We start from the raw sequence: 19,871 nt of genomic DNA, 5'->3' as shown, positions 1-19,871 counted from the left end.
TCAAGTTTCCAGTAAAAATATTCTTGTTTACAACTTTCATAGTTTCTTTCCTTTCCATAAATATAGACTTTAAAACCCTAAGCCTGCAAAGATTTATGCATGTGCATAATTTTAAACATGTGAGTGGGCCCTTTGAATTGAGTTAAGCATGTGCTTAAATCTTTGCAGGATTAGAGCCTCTGAGCTGATCCTGATCATTGATTTTTTATTGTAGCTCTGGGTTTGTTCCTTTCTGTTTATTGCACTGGCTCATGTAAATCTTCAGGAGCTCCCACAATAACTGCAGCTGGAAGACAGATCTTTTACAGCCTGCAACACTTTTGCTCTGGTTTGTAGCTACTTATAGGGCCAAATTCAGCAGTGTCTTAGAAGGTGGGGTAAATTGCGCAATGGATGTCAATTGGTCAGAAAATTACTGTATGTGGCACTATCGTATACCATGCACTGATTCAGCATTCAGTGGGTAAGGTAAATGGGAGTCACTTACTCACCAAGATGGTGCAAAAGCAGTTGTAGCAAGAAAAAAACAAGTGAAGGGTATAAAATAGAGCTGCATCCTACCATGCCTTAATTTCTTATACCTACCTATTTATTGTTTAGTTATAGTGTTGCTGGTTGCTGGCTCTGTGCAGAAGTTGGGGCTGAGAGATGTGGGGGTTCAGGGGACAAATCCTCATCTGATATAAATTGTCATAGCTCTGTTGAAGCCACTGTGGCTATGACAATTTACACCAGCTGAGTAGCTGCTGACCAAATGTAGGCAGGAGAAGTAGAATTTGGAGGCTCATGTGCTTGCACGTCTTTTGGCCTAGCGAGCTGTGGGTGTCCATATTGCACTTTAGAAAAGGGTGAACCTCCGATTCCAGCATGCGACTCCCCTCTGAGGAAACAGCTGGCAGCCAGCCACTGCCAGAATTCCTTCTTATTCATCCAAAGCTATCCAAGGACTCCTGCTGCTGTGTGAATCTCCCTGTCTGACATACGGCAGCCATTGGTATAAAGTCATAGCCTTGCCCTTATTTACTTATTTTACATCCTCCTATTACTTATAGCACCAAGCATGCTGTCAGTGCTTAGCAAATAATAATAAACACTAATGCCAGTTTACATCACACCTGACAGTGGCCCTTTCCAACCATTCACAGTGCTCTTGAGTATGCTCCCCAGGGGAATTGCTATGTGTTCTCACAAGTTTTCTCTTTTGTGATAGGAATAGGATAACACCGCCATATTTGTGTCTAGCTCAGCCTCTGTTCTGCATCCACTAGGGCCCACATTTTCAAAGCTGACAGTTGATTTAGTTTTTAGGTGCTGAGCTGGAGACAACTTGGCCAAACACCTGCAACTGCAAATGACATGAATGGAAAATCAGCGCCAAGGCAACTCAAGCTGGGCACCCAAAAATGGAAGGACCTAAAATTAGGGGCCACTTTTGAAAATTTGGGCCTAAGTGAATTGATCTGGCTGTATTGGGGGGGTCCTCTCTCTATCCACATAGCATATCTTTACTGTACATCCATATTCCATTGTATTTCTTACATGTGTGAACAAATACTTAATTTGCCTGACGTTTTTTGTCTGCATAGAGAGACTAAACTATAGTTTTCAGATACCTATTTTCTTGCTTATTTCTTCTGTCTTCTCGTAATCCTTTTCTGCACTAGGGCCAGCAGCAGAAAGACCCGCCTAAGACGTGTGCATTTTATCCCACATATATCCTGTCGAAATCGCTTTAAAAACCATAGAGACTATTTTAAAATAAATGGCCACTTTTTGAAATCCTATAATTATGAAGCGGAGGGGTGATTGCTATCCTTGGAATGCTTCAGAACAGCAGAAAAATTCCTGTCTTTTGGAAATTGTACTGTCTATTCATCCTACTGGAACTGATCCAAAAATGGCGTATTGAGAAGTTGCCAGTGGTAAGTACTCACTGAATGCTAGTTTGAGCAATGTATTGCATGTCCTGTCACTTCCCAGAATGTTACAGAAGTCAATTAATTACCATTTGGAAGGGGGTTAGTCTTGGTGTTTTTGGTTTTTTTGTTTAATAGTGAGATACTTAAAGATGATCTTCAGAAAGTACAATTATGTTCATGTCACTGTACTAATGAAATCAGACACAGCCCTCTTCTTATCCCCACAATTCAATGCTTGATAGTTTGATTTTATGTTATATTTTAAAACATAAAAATGAACACATGGCCTAAATGAAGAATATACAAGGAATTAAATATGAATTGCAAGGAATGCACATGCAGTATGCTGAACGGTACTGATAACATCCTGTGAGCAAAGATCAATATCTCAATCTTGCAATGTGCTGATTTCCTCTTGCAAAGTGCTGTGATCACCCAAATCCAAGTGAAGTCAATAGATGTTGTGGGCACTAAGTACAATCTTGTAGTAAGTCTTCAGCAGGCAGAAGGATTGAGCCACATGTGATTTGTAATGCCAGATAGCTTGATAGATTTTAAGGGGCTTTGGAGAAGTTTCTCTTATTATATCTATCACTTGGATAAGAAATACAATTTTCAATTTTTTTTTGCTTCACATAGCTTTCATAAAACCCCTGTCCTGAATCTATAGATCCCAGCCCCTATATGGGTGTGCATCTGGCTTTCAATAACTTTCCCCCACACTGTTCTACTGTATTTTGCACTTTTTTAGTGTGTAATTTTGGTGCTTATGAAGGAAATGTGCTCCAGGAGGTAAGACACTGAACTATGAGCTGGGTGACCTGTGTTCTGTCCCCGGATGCCATTGACTTGCTATATGACCTTGTGTGCCTCAGGCTTTGGATGCTCGACCTAAAGATAACTAAGCCCATATTTTCAGAGGTACTATGGACCTACAACTCCAACTGAAGTCAGTGAGGCCTCAATGGCTATTAGCCAGGATGGGCAGGGATGGTGTCCCTAGCCTCTGTTTGCCAGAAGCTGGGAATGGGAGACAGGGGGATGGACCACTTGATGATTACCTGTTCTCTTCATTCGCTCTGGGGCACCTGGGATTGGCCACTGTTGGAAGACAGGATACTGGGTTAGATGGACCTTTGGTTTGACCCAGTATGGCCATTCTTATGTTCTTAAGAGATTCTGACAAAGTTTCAGAGTAACTATCTGTATTTCCCCCTCCGTGGCCCACTACAGGAGAGGCCAGGCAGGTCTCAGGTTTCCAGCCATCACCTGTCTCTGGGGAGGGACCCTTTCCCACCCACTCCCTTCTAGCTGGGGGTTTTTAGGCTGCACACACCCCTGCCATCCACTGTGATGTCCCCAGCAAGCCAGTCTGCCAAAAGGCCAAAGCTTGTGCATTGCTTTCTCTCAGAGGACAATGACAGTGTTTTTACCAGTGATACCACACAGCTCTTCCAAGCAAGCACATTGATTCATATGGTATTATAGAGAAAACATCCATATAAAAAAATAAACAGATTGAAACCCACTTTAAACATATCAGAAATCACACATCTCCAACACGGCGAGTCTGATAGGCCAACATCCCTTCCACCTTTTCAACAAAGTCAGGGCCTTGTCATGTCCATTTGCTGAATCAAAATGAAGGCGCTGTGCCAGTTCAAGCACATCCTTTTCTACCAAAAGTCCTTTCTTTGTCTCCTAGTATCTGGAAAACCACACCAGTAGTACATCTCTGGAGTTGTTTAGTCTCAGAGACCCACTTTAATCCCCCCCCCCCCCCCCCCGCACACACACTTTTAACTCCTACAGGAGCTAAATGGCTCATAAATTTAGTACAATGGTCCCCAAAGATAGTGTAGAGTTGCAATATCTGTCAGTCTCGGGATCTTGAAAAATCAAGCCACATTTGTCCTAGCTTGAGCACCCATCATGTGAGGCACCCAAAGTCAGTGGGCACTTTTGAATGTTGGCCATAACCTCTCTGTGCCTGTATGAACTTTATCCATTTTTTCACACTAAGGGCCTGATCCAGCAAACACATGAATACCTTTTCACACATGATTTAGTCTTGTTAAACTGATTAGGACTGCTCAGATATGTAAAGTTATCCAGGTGTGTAACAATTTGCAGGATTGGGGCCTAAATTATTTAGTCAGCTAGCTGGGTGGTCAGTTTTTAAAGTATTCCCAGTGTAGTAAACCTGTTTTGCTTAATAGTAGCTATGTTATTTATTATTAAAATTACCATAACTGTACAAATTAGAATAAATCTCCACAGGATGCTCAGTATTTGACCAAAAAGTATGAACACCAAAATCAGACTGAACTTTATGACACTGACTGAAAAGTCGTTTGATAGGTTATTATTCTCAAATCTAATTTCATTAAAAATATGAATTCACTTCTAAAAAAAGTTTATCATTAAATAAACTTTTATAAAAATCAGAGAACTTTGAAGTTCTTTCTTTGAGAATTCAGAGTCTATATTTAAAGATATCTGAAATAAATAGCACATACCACATGTAAAGGCATACCAAATTTTAAAGTCTATAAAACCTTAAACTTGTTAGTTAATTGTTTGCATCAGTCACAAATTACTCAAATGTCACTCTTGAGTTTAACCTATTCATGTGTTACTAATATCACTTTTTTCTTTATCTCTTTCCCCCATATTTTTAAAATATATATTTATAGATTTGCCCGTGGGAAAGAATTTAGGGTTTGGGCCAAAGCGTCCTGAAGATCTCCAGTCTAAAGAGGCATTACAAGCCCTGTTCCAGCACAGTTAGTGATCCCTCCATCCAGGGCCGGCCAACAACATTTTGGCACCTGAGGCGGGAAGCTCAAATGATGTCCCCATGCCCCCTTGCTTGGGCCAAAACTTTAAAAGGTCTCAATTCTGCCTTCTGCCTGTTCTACTCCTCTCATGGTACTGCTCTGCTCCCTACCCCAATAAAGGAGAACTAACGACTTAAAATGCCTTGTCAAAAATGTTAAGTAACACTTCACTTTCAAACGCCTGAACAGCAAATGTAACTTTTCTTGTCTGCATAGTAAACACTGGCATTTTTATCTGTTTGAATAATCAAAGTGGTGCTTTCCGTGTCTTCTTGATTGCAAAGATTTGAAGTGCTTCCTGCTGAAGGTCCACAGTCTGGGCCAGCTCATGATCTATTGAGATGGTTGCAAGGCCGGCCAGCCTGTCCTGTGTCATTGTGGAGTGTAGATGTGTTTTTATTAACTTCAGCTTGGAGAAGCTGCGTTCTCCATTGGTAACTGTTACACGAAGTGTTAGAAGTATGCACAGAGCAACAAAAGCATTTGGAAAGAGGGTGGTCATATTATTTGTGCACATATATTCCAGAACAGCCTTTGAAGTTGATCCTGCTGAAATGTATCTTGAAAGGGCTTTCAGTTCATTACCTAAATCACTTGCATCAATATCGCGCATGTCATCATGTGTCAACACTGTCTCTAGTGCCCTGCATTGCTGGTGTAGGTCTTCTTCAGGTGTAGTGAGGAGTTTTGGAATATCATACAACATCCCAAATAGCAGTATATGTTCCTTGAGCTGCATGAAACGTTCTTCAACTGACTGTATTGCGCAATCTAGCACCTGGTTAAAGAATTCAACTTTGAATTGTTGTTTGGGGTCTCTTATGGGATTATCCCGTGCCTCGTAATCAAAATGTTGTCTTCTTTGGTGACTCTTGTATTCTTGAATGGGTGGGAAAATAGCTTCAGTGTGAAGTTCCTCTGCCAACTTCTGTGCACTCTTCAGAATGTTTTGAAATCCCTCATCTGACCGGTAAGACTGTAGGTATGGCTTTGCTTTGTCCAGTTGTTCCATTGCTCCAGATATATCAAGGTCAACACCTTGGAGTCTCTTGCTTACAACATTTATTTCAAACAGTATGTCATGCCACAACACTAAGCCACACAGAAATGTGAAGTTATGTATGTTTCCGGTGATTCCATTTCCCTCTGCCACTGTTCACCCACGAACAGTTCCTGTCATCGCATTATCCTCCATAATGGCAACTATGGCATCATGTATCTTCCCAATTTGGTGTTTGATAGGCTTTATCGCCTCCACTCGACTTTCCCATCGTGTGGCACTCAGTGGTTTCAGTGTCAGAGGGGATGTTCCCAGATGTTGCTTCAGAATTTGCCATCGATGAGTTGATGCAGAGAAAAATACATAGATGCTTTGAATTACATTAAAAAATTCAGCAGCCTCACTAGAAGCTGATGCTGCATCACTGACCACCAAGTTCAATGAATGAGAACTGCATGGGACAAAAAAAGCTCGAGGGTTTAACTCTCGGATCGGTGTCTGCACTCCTCTGTTCTTTCCTCTCTTGTTGGCACCATTATCGTAGCCCTGACCTCTCATGCCAGCTATCGCAATTCCCGTATCTTCCAGCTTTTTAAGAAGCACATTTGTCATACGAGCTCCTGTAGTATCATCAATGTCAATAAATTCTAGAAAATGCTCTCTGACAGTCACCATTGCAGGGATATTTTCACTAGGTTCTGTTGTAGTTACAAAACGCACCATTAAAGTTATTTGTTCCATATGGCTGATATCAGGTGTGCGGTCCAGAATAAAAGAGTAATATCTTGCTGACTTCAGATCTGCCACAATCTTCTGTTTGATCTCATTTTGAATTGTTTTTCCAAGGTAGTGGTGTATGTACATTTCTTGGGTGGTGACTCTTCTTAGATGCTCCTGGAGTACAGCATCAAACTCAGCCATCAGCTCCACAATTTTAAGGAAGTTGCCATTGTTTGGCACATACAGCTGATCTGAAGTGCCACGCAGGGCTAGGTTTTGGGTAGCAAGCATTCTCACAATGGCAATGAGCCTTTTCAGAACATTTTGCCGGTAAAGAGACTGATGCAATCTTCTCTTGATGCTGATCATCTATGGTGGCCTTTAACCTTAGTCTCATCTCAAGCTCTTTCCACCTATGGAATGCTCTCTGGTGATTTGCTGCCTTCTCATGGCATGCCAGATTTCTAGCCAGATTTTTCCAGTCCTTTGTTCCTGTAGAACCCAATGTGGCTGGAACATTAGACTGGAAGAGTTTGTAACAAAAACAGTATGCAGCATTCTGGGTTTTTGAATACATAAGCCATGGCCTCTCCACTTTGTCACCATTGGGGATTTCACGCCAGTAATGTGTTGGATGGAAACTTCTATTTTCATTGTCTTTGGAGAACATGAAGTTTTTCACTTGCTGTGGCCCATGCAGTACAAGGAAGTCTCTCAGGCTACTGCGCAAGTGGGTCCACAGTCCTGGATCATCTAGATTTAAGGAACTAAACTCAGCAGCAGCTATTTCTCGTGCCTCCACCACACTCTTCTCTGATCTACACTTTTCTTCAGGAATGTGCATGGTTACATCCATTTGAGATGGAGATATGGATGCTGCAGTAGCTGCCAGGTCACCTGCACTCTGACTAACTGGAAGATCAGGCATCTCCTCAGCACTCACATCCTCACTGGGGCCGGAAGGCTCACCATGAACATTTGTGTCTATGTATCTCAGGAGAGCTCGTTCCTGCTTCCTTTGATTTCTTTCTTTTTCTGAATGCTGCCCCAGAGGGGTGTTTTCTTCTTTCACTCATGACTGCTGTTCTGTGCCAGCTATATTGGCTCTCAACACTCAATTGAAGGGGACAAATAAGCAGGCTGGTAGCAGGGCCTGAGTGAGGGAAGATATCAGCGTCTTAAGGGCCTAACTGGCTCCTACTACTTCAGTTGACTGCCTGTTCTCCTCAAGTGGGTTCAGGGAAGCAGCAGGAAACAGGAAGCTCCCTGAGAAGCTGGTGTGAATCAGTCCAGGCTCCTGGGGGTGCTAGAGAGGTACATAAGAGGCTCCTCCTCCTCTCTCTCCCTGCAGCTCCTGCTGCTTTCTGTTATTCCCTCTCACCTTTTCTCCTGCCTGCCTGTTATGTCTCTTGTGCCCTCCTTCCTCCAGCACAGCACTCCACCATCTCTGTGCATCTAGCAGCAGACACAATTTTCTACACTTTGGGTCCTAGTGGTGCCCACCCCCCCACAGTCTGGCACCTGAGGCGGCCACCTCAGTTCGCCTCATGGTAAGGCCAGCCCTGCCTCCATCCCAACCTGACTGAGGAATGTTGTGTCAGAAAAGCAGCTCAGGCAAACCACACTGACTTTTTAAAGTACATTTTCCTTTTCCACAAGTTTTTTATGTAGAAAGGGATGATCTAGGCTTTGAGGAATAGTAGAGAAGGGAGTTGAATTTAACTATTTTCCTTTCTTTAGTGTAGATAACCATTAATTTCTAATTTGTCTGCCATAGTCCCAGATCCACTCATGTATTGCATAAAGCACAGCAATTAGAGATGGAAAAGACCAATTAGATCGACCTATTCATCCCCCTGTAAATGCATAGTACAGTCACTCAATAGGCCATATCAGGACTTGATCTAAACCAAAAGGCCAACAAGATTAGGGTGTCGGGGGGATTGTAACAGTCTTTTTTGTTTCTGGCATAAGATTACATATACTATACTACTTAAAGGGCAGTAAAACCTGAATGCATCTAGCCTTCAAAGTCAGATGAGTTAAAAAAATAGTAAATATTGAAAATAAATCAAGAGAGCATTTTTTACCCATGTAGGAACAAAACATTGGCATGTTTGGATTAGATTGTTATAAACAGAACCGTGGTTCAGGTTAATTGTGGAAGCAGCTCCCTATCTGCTCTATCATATGGCTGCACAGAGCTAAGCCAATGGCTCCCAACACTGCCATCTGCCAGCAATTCCAACACACAACAGTTTTTTGTCTTTACCTTTTAATATCAGCAAACCACAACTTTTTATTATATGACGTAAAATTAATCAGCCTTTTTGTCCTCCACTCATTTGGGTGCAAATCAGGAGACCAGTGTAAATTTGGCATGAATGAGAAGAGAGCCAGACCCAGTATATTTTATTACTGGGGCATCAGCTCAGCTCAAAGAGTTTTTAAACCTTCAGCTGTCAGTCAAAAAGACCCCGTAGAAATTCTTCTCTTAAATACTAGCTACTGAATGAAGAAAAGAGAGATGTGAAAACTGACTTTAATATATCCTGAAAAATGGTCACTTGATCTACTGAGGCTTTTTAAAACTGTATATGACTTCTCTTTGGCAAGAGTAAGAACTACTGCCTTTCTGCAGTTGAAAAAGGCTGCTACTGCTGCTAAATTGCATCCTGGAAGGAGAGAGAACATTGTGTCAAAATAAACTTCTTGCCTTAGTTCTTATACCATAATGATTTCCAACTGTGTGAGGAAGCTGTCATTATTATACAAAGCTTCCATAATAATCTAAAATATCTTAAACTTCCATTCTATAAAGTGTTTCTAGATTGCTCCTCACCTGTGCCATTCATTAGCTAATTTAATATCTGGAAAAATGTAGACTTTAGTCTGTCCTGCAATTTCAGAACAAAGAAGCACCTCATTCATGTCACTTAGGGTGTGATTTCATTAACTCTTACCCTTTATCAGACCCACCAGATGTTCAAGGGTAAAACTAACACAAACACATGTAACTTACACACAACACCTTTTATTATCCCTGGAAGACAAACTATTTACAGCAGCTAAGTAACAAAAAGAAATACAAACACGCTCCAGCTTATTCTGTTTGTTTTGTCTGTGGCCTATTTAATGGCATCCGCTAGCACTTCTAGTTAAGATTGCATCAGCATTTCTCTTATCATACCCAGTTTTCTGGGCTCTGTGAGTGAGAGATGTAAAAGGACAACTATCCATTGTCTACATATTGGTGTGGTTCCTCCTCCCCAACCCCGACTAAATCAAAATCACTTTTCTAGTTTAAGATGTTGAGGGGATTTTTATTAGATTTTTTTTTGGATTTGTATAATTAAAAATGGTAATGATTTCAACAATTAAATTTAGCAAGCAACCCATCCCTCTTGGGGGACAACTGCTTTTTGGTTTCCTGTAAAATATAACTAAATCAACCCATGTATGTAACTTTAAGATATACCTATACATTCCATGGATATTGAATAGTATTCGTAAGGATTTTTAATATACCACTATGTATTTTTAGAATGAGATGTTGTGTAATTGCCATATGTTTGTTCAAAAATACCAGGATGAAAAGTTATTTGGTATTATTTATTAATATTTATTCAAGAAAGTGGCATTGGCAAAGGCTCTTTCAGGGCTAAGAGGTTGGTAGTATCCAATTAATTGGATTAGTTTCTGTGTAATTTTTAGTCTTGACGTAGTTTTCAACAAACCATTGAGTATTCACCGGATCTCATATGAGTTTATTTCTCTGATTATTTCAAGGAAGTTGGAGCCATATCTTCAACTCCTCTTTTATATATTTAGACCTTTCTCTGTGTTTCTAGGCTTTCTGTCTTGGAGGACAAATAGTTATGCAAGAAGTGCTGTTCCTTCTTAAATATGGTGTAAGGCCCTGACCATACAAACACTTACACATGCACTTAACTTGAAGTACATGAGTAGTCCCACTGAAATTAATGCACTATTCATGTGTTTTACGTTAAGCATTTGCAGAAGTTTTGCAGGGTCATAGCCCAGATTAGTAGTGCTCAGCCATGAAGACCTAGACAACCACTTTGCCTTCTGGTGGAATCACACAGTGAGCCACAGAATAGCTAAGGAGCGATGTCTTGCATGGCAGGGTAATGTTTACATCATGACAACTCATTATTACATCTCGTTGCCATGTGTTGATGAACCACCACAATGAAAATATCACCAAAATAGTTGGAATACTATGTCTTGATTTTAGTGGTTAAAGATTACTAATAATTTCCTAAATAAGAGTTTGACAGAGTCTGACAAATCAATAATCCACATCTTAACAAATATCTATCACCCTCCCTTTTAATACTTATTAAAGCAAATAACTTGTCTGGTTAACAATTTCTGTTGATCTTTAATAAAAAGTTAGTAATTAAAATACCTATAAAAGCACCATATGCATTCACTCTACATCATCACATTTGCTGCACACTATTTATCTTTTTAAAGGACTGTAGATACATGGTTATGCAGTGGAACAGAACTCAGAAGCAGCCTATTGTGTCAGTATCCATAGCCTTCTATAAAAGATTTTTCCTAGTGATATATTTCCTCCTTTATTTTGAAAACTACCATAAAAATAAAGCAGTTACCTTTAAATGACATGATGAAGATAGATATTCCTTTACTTGCATGTCTGATATATAAGATCTTGCACACTATATGATCTTCAACAGTGCTGCTACAAACAACAGAAATCCATGGGCACAACAAAAATATATGAATTCTGAGGGATTAGGATTTTCCATGAGAGTCTGCAGAATGCTTGAGAATCTAAGATTGAGGTTTTTCTAGCCATTTTGTTTTTGAGTCTGCTGACTAACCAGATTCACACTTAGGAAAATATGAACTTCCTTATTATTTTTTAATTTAATAATAGTTTTAGAAATAATCTGTTACTTTTAGATGGGTGTTAACTTTGAAGCTGAATTAACACATCTAATAACCAACACCATTAACAATTTACTGATCATAAAGAAAACATCACTCATGAAACATTCAGTTGATAGATGTATGTATGTATTATGTCAATACTTAAAATTCCATCAGTTTGTATGGCCATTCCATAGACATAAAGCTGCATGTTTCAAATATTTGTTCTTCTGGATGTATGTTTTCTTTGTTAGGATGAGACTGTGCTACTGCCCCTATACATTAAGTAAGTGGTTACATCATTAGATACATATGAGTTCTCTGTGTGTATCTGATAGCAGAATTTGGTTTTTAGTGTCAGGCTTTGATTCTGTTAAAAGGTATCACTTCCTGAATGTTACTTAGAAACATGAAATTCTCTTCTCACACTAACTAATACAAATGAGAGTAGCATTTGAAATGTTACATAATGTATTATAATACCAACATAGGAGTTAAAAGGGCAAGATGTTTGCCTTTGATGAGGTAATAAGTGGGGGAAAACACTACTCAGTCAAAACAGCAATATTTTACCTCTCTCTTAATTTGGTGTAACCCCAAGAGCAGCCACTCTGCATGGCATACTAGCATCTGGCATCTTTGGAAATATCCCTGGGAAAGCTGGCAACTGATGCTACTTCTAGCGGCATTTATTTCCATTCCTCACAACTTAAAGAGGATGTAGGCACATGTGCATCAAGTGAGTCAATAGCAGTGTGACTTCCCAAAAAACCATGCTATCAGGATGCTGGGGGCTCTCAGGAAGTAGTGTAGATGTGTTGCTATCTGTAGGGTTACAGCTTCACTTCCTCATGGATCCTCTGTTTCTGAAGAGTTGGAAATCCACCACCCTGTGTACTTTGTACAAACCTCAAATGCAACAGTCGAAGGAGAGCATCAATCAGGACTGTTAATTCAGCAGAACCTCATAGAGTTCCTATACAACCTTTTCTTGTTTCAGAGGTTGTTTCACCAGAGAGGTGCATTTAGGCCTAACTAATGTGCTGAAAGTTCTTCAGGCAGGATTATTATTAATTATTATTATTGTATTGTTTGTTTATATTATTGTAGCACCTAGGATCAAATATTTTTGCCAAAGAAGGTAATTCTATGCAACCAGTTCATTTATTTTACTTCATTACTGCTCTCCTTCAAATATATGATGTTATATGCTTTATATTAAGGAGGCAGAGATGGACTTGCTCTGTTTAACAGAATGAGTTAAGTTGTGATGTAAGTGTGCTACCTCATCTACCATTACTACCTATCTGAAATTAAATGAGATAACATTTTCTCTTTAGTCAAATTCTTCACTGTTACTTGAATACCACTGATGTTTCTATGCAACCTGAAAGCAGAGTGCTTTAATTACTGTGCAATTTTTATTCATTTCTCACACCAGAAAGTATTAATTTTCAGTGAATTTTTAGTCTGCAAGGAAGACAAGACCCATAATAACCAAATATATAAGTAATTGCCTGTGGTAGCTGTCACTCAAGAAGTTATCAGGAGTACATATGCTATAAGATATTTTAATAAACTTTCTACAATGCTGCTGCTTTAAAAATATTGTTCTTGTACTACAATGGGAGCAGGGGAATGGTAGGGGCTGATTATGAATAGAAAGCAAAGGCAGGTTTGTCAAAAGCTTCTGTATATCTGTCCAGTGGAAAAACCTTCAGATTGATGAAAACATCTTCTAGAGTGGTTCTGGAGCTGCATCTACAGCAATCTGCAGTTAAACTTCTGCGAACTACTAAACATCTATTTCCAAGAAATATCTTACACGCATTGCATACACTATATGTATATAAAGATAACTTTTGTTACATAATATAGAGTAATCTTTAAATATTATGGACAGTTTTAGGGAAGGAAAAAGAGTAACTTAAAAAAACCCTCTGTCATTGGGTTTTCCCATAATGGAACCTAGATTAATTTATCTGTCTAAAAAGCCCTTGAGGGTGAATCTGATTCAGACTGAGGGTAGGCGATATGGGTTTAAGTAATATTTATTTGTTGAATGGAGTGGGGTTTTTGATAGTGATCATTGTAAGATTACCAATAACATTTTTAGACAGTCCCCATCTTCTGCAGTTTTAGACTCTGACATGCCTTCCAAAGTGAAAGGAAAAGAGAATATTCCTCTGGATGTGGGGAATGAATCCTGTGCTATGAACAATTTCAGATTGTCTTACATTTTATAACAAGATGCATGCTTCCATAGTAATTGTTCTTGCTTTTTAAAAAAAAACAAGCATGAAAATCTGACAACTTTGCATTTTACTGGGCAACAAAAAGTCTTTCTATTTACACAGCCTGTGATCATGCACCTGATTTGCTGCTACTCAAAACCCTCTTTTGAGTAATATCATTGAAACTCAGAACTATTTGAGAGGAAAAAGAGAGAGAAAAGAAAAGAAAAAGTATATCAAGCTGAAGGATCTTTTTCAAAGTGTCATCAAACTAATTTATGTTTAAGAGGTTTCCTTTCCATCAATGAAACATCACAGTTGTGATGATAGGTTGCAAGATCCTTCCTAGAAGAAAACTATGTATTACACACACCACATGTATGTATACATTTATATTGTACTGTGTGTGAATGTGAATACTTCATCTGAGTTTATATTTATAATAGCAATGGAAAATGTTAAGGAATAGCTGAGCAGATTAAGAACTGCCATGGAGTGAATGTCCTCATGAACTCAAAGCACTGTGATCAGTTTTAGGAATGGAGAATTTGTCATCAGAACCTACCTAGTGATCTGCCATTGCCCTGCCCCTTGTAGAGTAACTCATACCCAGGCAAAGTGAGTGTAAAACACTACTCAGTCAAAACAGCAATATTTTACCTCCCTCTGAATTTGGTGTAAATGAGTACACAAGGTCTAATCAGCAAATCAGGGCAAAAACACTCATCAAAAGCTCAGCTTTCCTTTTTAAATAATCCTTCAACTAAGGAAGGACAGGGTGAAACATTTCACAAAAATATGTTTGCTAATGCTGCCTTTCGCCAGAAAGGACCGATTGGGTTTGCAAAGGTGCAGTGCCAGCCCTCCTGGCTGTGGGTGGGGGGCTAGAAATTTGGCTGTCAGGTTTTGTTGCGACTATAATGAGAGAGGGGGCAGCACAGGCAGCGGGGAGTACAGTGGGAGGATCCTAATGGGTACAACGGAGTGAATGAATAGAATATTCCCTCTCTTGTTCTCTCTCTCTGGTCCCCTCTCTGCTGCTGATGTGCTAAGTCTCTCCGGGTTGGGGCAGCGGCGTGGAGTAGCTTTTCCCGTGAGAGACTGAGTAAATAAATGACTGTTGTGGAATTTTAAGAAGTCAGCTCCTCTCTACCCAGATCTCTTGCTTTCTGCTCATTGAGCGCAAGCGAACCCACCCATACAAACACCAACCCTGCTGAACCAGACTAGGGAGAAGGGGCTGAGGATTAATCAAACTGACAGAACCAAACGTGACCTCCTCCTTCACCACAGCAATCCCCGTTTACACTTGCAGTGGGGATCAGACCGTTTCTCCTATTTTTATTTCACTTTAGATTAAATCTGCCCCCCCATCCCATCTTTAGTGCTCCAAGTGCACATGGAAGGCATAGGGAATAACCCTCAAACCTTGTACCCGGAAAGGGATGGGGATCTAGTAAAGAGGGTTCAGGCAGAGGAGTGGGTGTGGGGGTGCTTGGGGGGAAGGGGGTCTATACTGGCAGAGAAGCGGGGTGTGATATGCTCGCAGAGGAGGAGGGAGGAGGAGGGGGTAGCAGGAGGGTTGCAGGAGGAGAGGTGCAGGGGAGGGGGGAGGTGCGGAAGGAGAGGGCTGGGGGAGGGTACAAGGGGAGAGGTGCAGGCGAAGGGGGTGAAGGGAGGGTACAAGGGGGAGGTGCGGGCGAAGGGGGTGAAGGGAGAGCACAAGGGGGGAGGTGTGGGCGAAGGGAAGGTACAAGGGGGAGGTGCGGGCGAAGGGGGTGAAGGGAGAGCACAAGGGGGGAGGTGTGGGCGAAGGGAGGGTACAAGGGGGAGGTGCGGGCGAAGGGGGTGAAAGGAGGGTACAAGTGGCACTGGCAGGGCTGTGAGCCAAGGGAGGGGGGGTGTCAGGGCTGAGAGGGGCAGGCACTTACAGCTGCTTCCCCAGCCCCTGCAGGGAGAGCCAAGAGGACGGACACTGACCCCCAGGTGCCTGAGCCACGGGGGTCCTCCGGGCAGTGTCCCCTGCTGCCCCCCTCGGAGCCGGGATCTGTCTCTCCCCGCTCCTGGCGCTCTGGGGGCAGGCAGCTGGGGCGGAGGCGGGCTGGGTCCGGGGGCAGGAGGGGGCGGTGGCAGCTCCCTGGCAGCTCGGGCTGCCCAGCCACTCGCCCTGTCAGCGAGCGAGCCGGGATCCGCGCCCCCTGCCCAGCCCGGCTGCGCCCTGCACAGCCCACTCGGGCGGGGAAACGCCGCGCCGCCCTGGGGAGACTCAGAGCAGCGGCGGCAGCAGCAGCAGCAGGACCCCTCCTCCCTCCCTGCATCCCCGGCCCCGCTTCCCTCCCTCCCCGGCTCCTCACACGCCGGGAGCCCCTCTCGCCGCCGCAGCCCGGGCTCGGCTCCAGGGGACGATGCTCTGGCTCTCCAGCGGCAGGGCTCTGGCTCCGCTGCTCCGGTCCCGCGCGCTCCCCTTCGCCGCCTGGCTCCTGCTCAGCCCCCTGTGGGTCCAGATGTCTCTGGCTTCCTCCTTCCTGACAGGTAAGGGGAGACTCGCCCCGCTCCCAGCGCCCACGGGCAGGGGCAGGGTGAGGCGCGCCGAGAGCGCCTCTTCGCCTTGCCGCGCCAGGGCAAAGCAAAAGCCCTTCACGCCTGGGCAGCAGGGGCTGGGGAAACCCGCCTGGCAGATGCATTATCCCTGGGACGGGCTCCGCTCAGCATCCCGGGGGGACTCTGGGGAAGTGGGGCAGGTAGACCTGCAAGGGAAGCGGTGCCCATTTACAAATGATGTTACTAATGATGATGGGACTTGGCTTGCTCAAGCCCAGAAGCTCTTTGACATCAAACCAGATTCCCACCTCCCAGGGCCACTCTGGGCTCTTGGAGTAATGATAAATCCTAATAACTAATAATAAATAAGTGCCGTTGCTTTGTTTGTTGTATTATTTATTGCATTGTTTGTTGAAAGTACTAGCTATGCCTTATATTCATTTGTTTTAAAAATGCATAATGATAGTAGGATAGAATTACATGTATTCAGGCAGGTGAAGACCTACGCTGCTGCTTTTTCTTTCTTTCTTGAAGGACATACTTTACTGACACCTGGTGCATAAAAGAAAATGTTGAGTCAATTTCTAGTAAAAGCAAGACGTATTAGGTTTCAAAAAGTGATTCCAACATGAGATAATACAGGACTAATCGGGGGAGAGACCATATCTCTAATTTGACTCCTTTTGTAAATCGACTCTGGTGGTAGTCTGTTCTTCATGGATCAGAAAAAGGTGCTGGGTTGAGTTGTTGGTATTGTACCAAGGGTCTGACCCAAAGCCCACTGACATAAATGGAATTCTTTCCACTGATTTCAATAAGCTTCGGATCAGGTCATTTACAGAAGTATCCTATTATTTATGAAATACTCATTATTGCATAGGTCATCTGCGAGGAGAAAAAAGCATCTCTGCTGTAAATGGGGCACAGTAGGAAAGTCTAGATTTTGTACAGAATAAAAAGGCTAGTCATTTGCCAGCTCTCATCAGGATTTTATAGAAACTGCCCCTTTGAAACTGAATAGTTTCTGTGCATTTGTTTCTGATATTCTTGGTTAGTTAGAGCAGGTGAGATTTAAAACTGAAGGCTAGGAGCTGTACAGGAGTTTAAATCAGAATTAGGAACCTGGATACTGAAGAGCCAGTGAATTAAAATTTGAAAACATATTTTTTATTTTGATTTCCATCTCAGGATCTGTTGCAAAATGTGAAAATGAAGGGGAAGTTCTACAGATACCATTTATCACAGACAATCCTTGTATAATGTGCATTTGCCTGGTAAGTTTGGATTTCAGGTAATAAGAACACTAAGGGCTGTACTAAAAGTAACTGTACAAAGAAAGGAATACATTGTATAATCAAATCTTGGGTATTTGTTGCCTTTATGCAATGCAAGGTTATCTCAGTGCTGAGCTAACTAGAAAATATTCCAGTTCACTATCTTGGAATCATCATTTTGACTTTAAACTCATAAATGACTTTAATATGACATTGTGAGACTCACTGATTACTACATTCATCATGTGCATTCATGGTGAGAATTATTTTCACAAAGTCACATGTGCTCTAGTACAAAATATTTCTGCATAGCCAATACCTATGAGCAGAGCAAAGAGGTTGAAATATGGGGTTTGGAGGTGCTATTGCTTTCAATCTATACAGATACTGACTGTTGAAAAAATGGCATAAGGGGCCAAAATGAGGGATGTAACAAGTTAGTAAAGCAAAAAAATGCAGATGATTTAAAGTCCAAAACTTTAGATTTGAAAGTACAGCACAGTATATTTTCAGACACTCCTGACTAGACTGATTGTAATAAGAAGACAATGCGAACATACATGATACTTTTATAAAAAGTGTCATTCTGAGGATGTCACTGCTGTTTGTGTTGGGAATTCAGCTTCCATAGTCATTAACTATTACACTACTTTGTAATCCTTTCCTGAGGAAATATCCCCTGTTCTTGCACTGGCTTTCAGTTTCACAGTTAAACATTTTGGATGCTCTTTAGTTGAGCAAACCTACTGAAGTCAATTGGAGTCTTTCCATTGCTATTAATGGATTTTGGATCAGGCCCAATGATAACTTTTTAGATATCAGTGACAAAGGGGGGGAGGGGTGGGGAAGAGAGGCATAGAGATGAAAGAAATAAAAGGAAAAACAAAAAAATACATGACGATGGATTTTATAATGGGTCCAAGATTTTATGTTTCCCAAATATCTGCCACACAGCTCTAACTAACAGAAAGGAGTTAGGAGCAGTGAAGAAACAATTTATGTAGAAGTTCAATGTCAGACTAAAAGTAACATATCAGGGAAAATATTTATATTTTTAGACCTCTTTATAGTTTGTAAGATTGACTCAGTCAACACACTTTTAGAAAACATGGTTTAACATGGCTTGAAAACAAGGTGGATGAACATTGCAAAAAATACTGGAAGACTAGAAGAATTTTGACTCTATATGGTCTAAAGCAGTGGTTCTCAACCGGGGTCCAGGGCCCCCTGGGGGGCCGCAAGCAGGTTTCAGGGGTCCACCAAGCAGGAGTAGTATTAGACTTGCTAGGGCCCAGGGCAGAAAGCCAAAGTCCCACTGCATGGGGCTGAAGTCTGGGGCCCTGAGCAACTTAGTTTCACAGTGCCCCCTGTGGCATGGGGTCCTGGGCAATTGCCCTGCTTGCTACCCCTTCATGCTGGCCCTGGCTTTTATATGCAGAAAACCAGTTATTGTGGCACAGGTGGGCTGTGGATTTTTTATAGCATGATCGGGGGCCCTCAGAAAGAAAAAGGTTGCGAACCCCTGGCCTAAATCTCTCTCAGGCAGTACATGAACTGTAAGTATGTGCAAGAAAATCTTTAAAAGATTTTATATCTTACCACTAACTGAAATCTGATAAATTACCCTTTTGCTTTTGTGTACAGGATGGAGCTACTCATTAGTAATAAGTGTTTACAGGATCAGGCAACTAATCTGTAAAGAAGCCAAACGATGGCATTCTGAGTGACTATAAAACAATAGTTTTAATGAGTTCTTACACAAAAATACTTTGCATTTCTATAATGCCTCCCATTTAATAATTGCAAAGCTTTTTACAAACATTAATGAATTTAGCCTCTGCACTAATAGCCTCAGTTTTGCAGACAAGAAATGTAAAGCACAGAAGTCTCACAAGGGGTCTGCGGCAGAAGAGGGAATAGAGGCCAGGTTTCCTAACGCCCACTCCAGTGATTTAACCACAAGACCATCCTTTTCCATCCACAAGACTTCCCTTTGTGAGCGGATATGGATAGTATAGTGGCAGTATTAGCAAACAAACTTTTATTTTCTCACCACAATGCAGGACAAATTACAGTGGTGGTAGGACAGTTTTGGGTCTGCTGACTGAAATCACTTTTAAGTTCTGGGTGGGCAAAGATGGCTTTATGCCAGCTGTGTGACTTCTGGATTTTGAGAGCTTTAACTTATGTTTGGCTGCCAACATCCTTAAAGTGCTGTTCCATATGTTGGGATAGCTGAAGTGCGGAGGTGCTCTGACTTCCCCTTTGTACTAGCAATTCACCCTACACCTGTGGCCCTGTGCCTTCTGGGGAATACCTATATGTCAGGAAAATTCCCAATCCCAAGTAAGCTGTCTTGCTGTCTGGTTTGTGCCATTGGAGTGGTGCAAAGCAGGCTGAAGGTAACTAAGAATAATGCC

General features: G+C 41.8%; 1 protein-coding gene across 1 annotated transcript in view; it reads left to right on the top strand.

Annotated features, from left to right (window-relative positions):
- Positions 1-16,041: 16,041 nt before the first annotated feature.
- Positions 16,042-19,871, top strand: part of BMPER (BMP binding endothelial regulator) — a 211,904-nt gene continuing 208,074 nt past the window's right edge. The window contains exons 1-2 of the mRNA XM_065399446.1: positions 16,042-16,168; positions 17,366-17,451. Coding sequence (XP_065255518.1) covers positions 16,042-16,168; positions 17,366-17,451 — 213 coding nt within the window. The remainder of the gene's footprint in view (positions 16,169-17,365; positions 17,452-19,871) is intronic.

This window comes from Emys orbicularis, chromosome 2, assembly GCF_028017835.1.
Source record: "Emys orbicularis isolate rEmyOrb1 chromosome 2, rEmyOrb1.hap1, whole genome shotgun sequence".
In the NCBI taxonomy this organism is placed as follows: domain Eukaryota; kingdom Metazoa; phylum Chordata; order Testudines; family Emydidae; genus Emys; species Emys orbicularis.
This window is presented reverse-complemented; position numbering and strand designations above follow the sequence as displayed.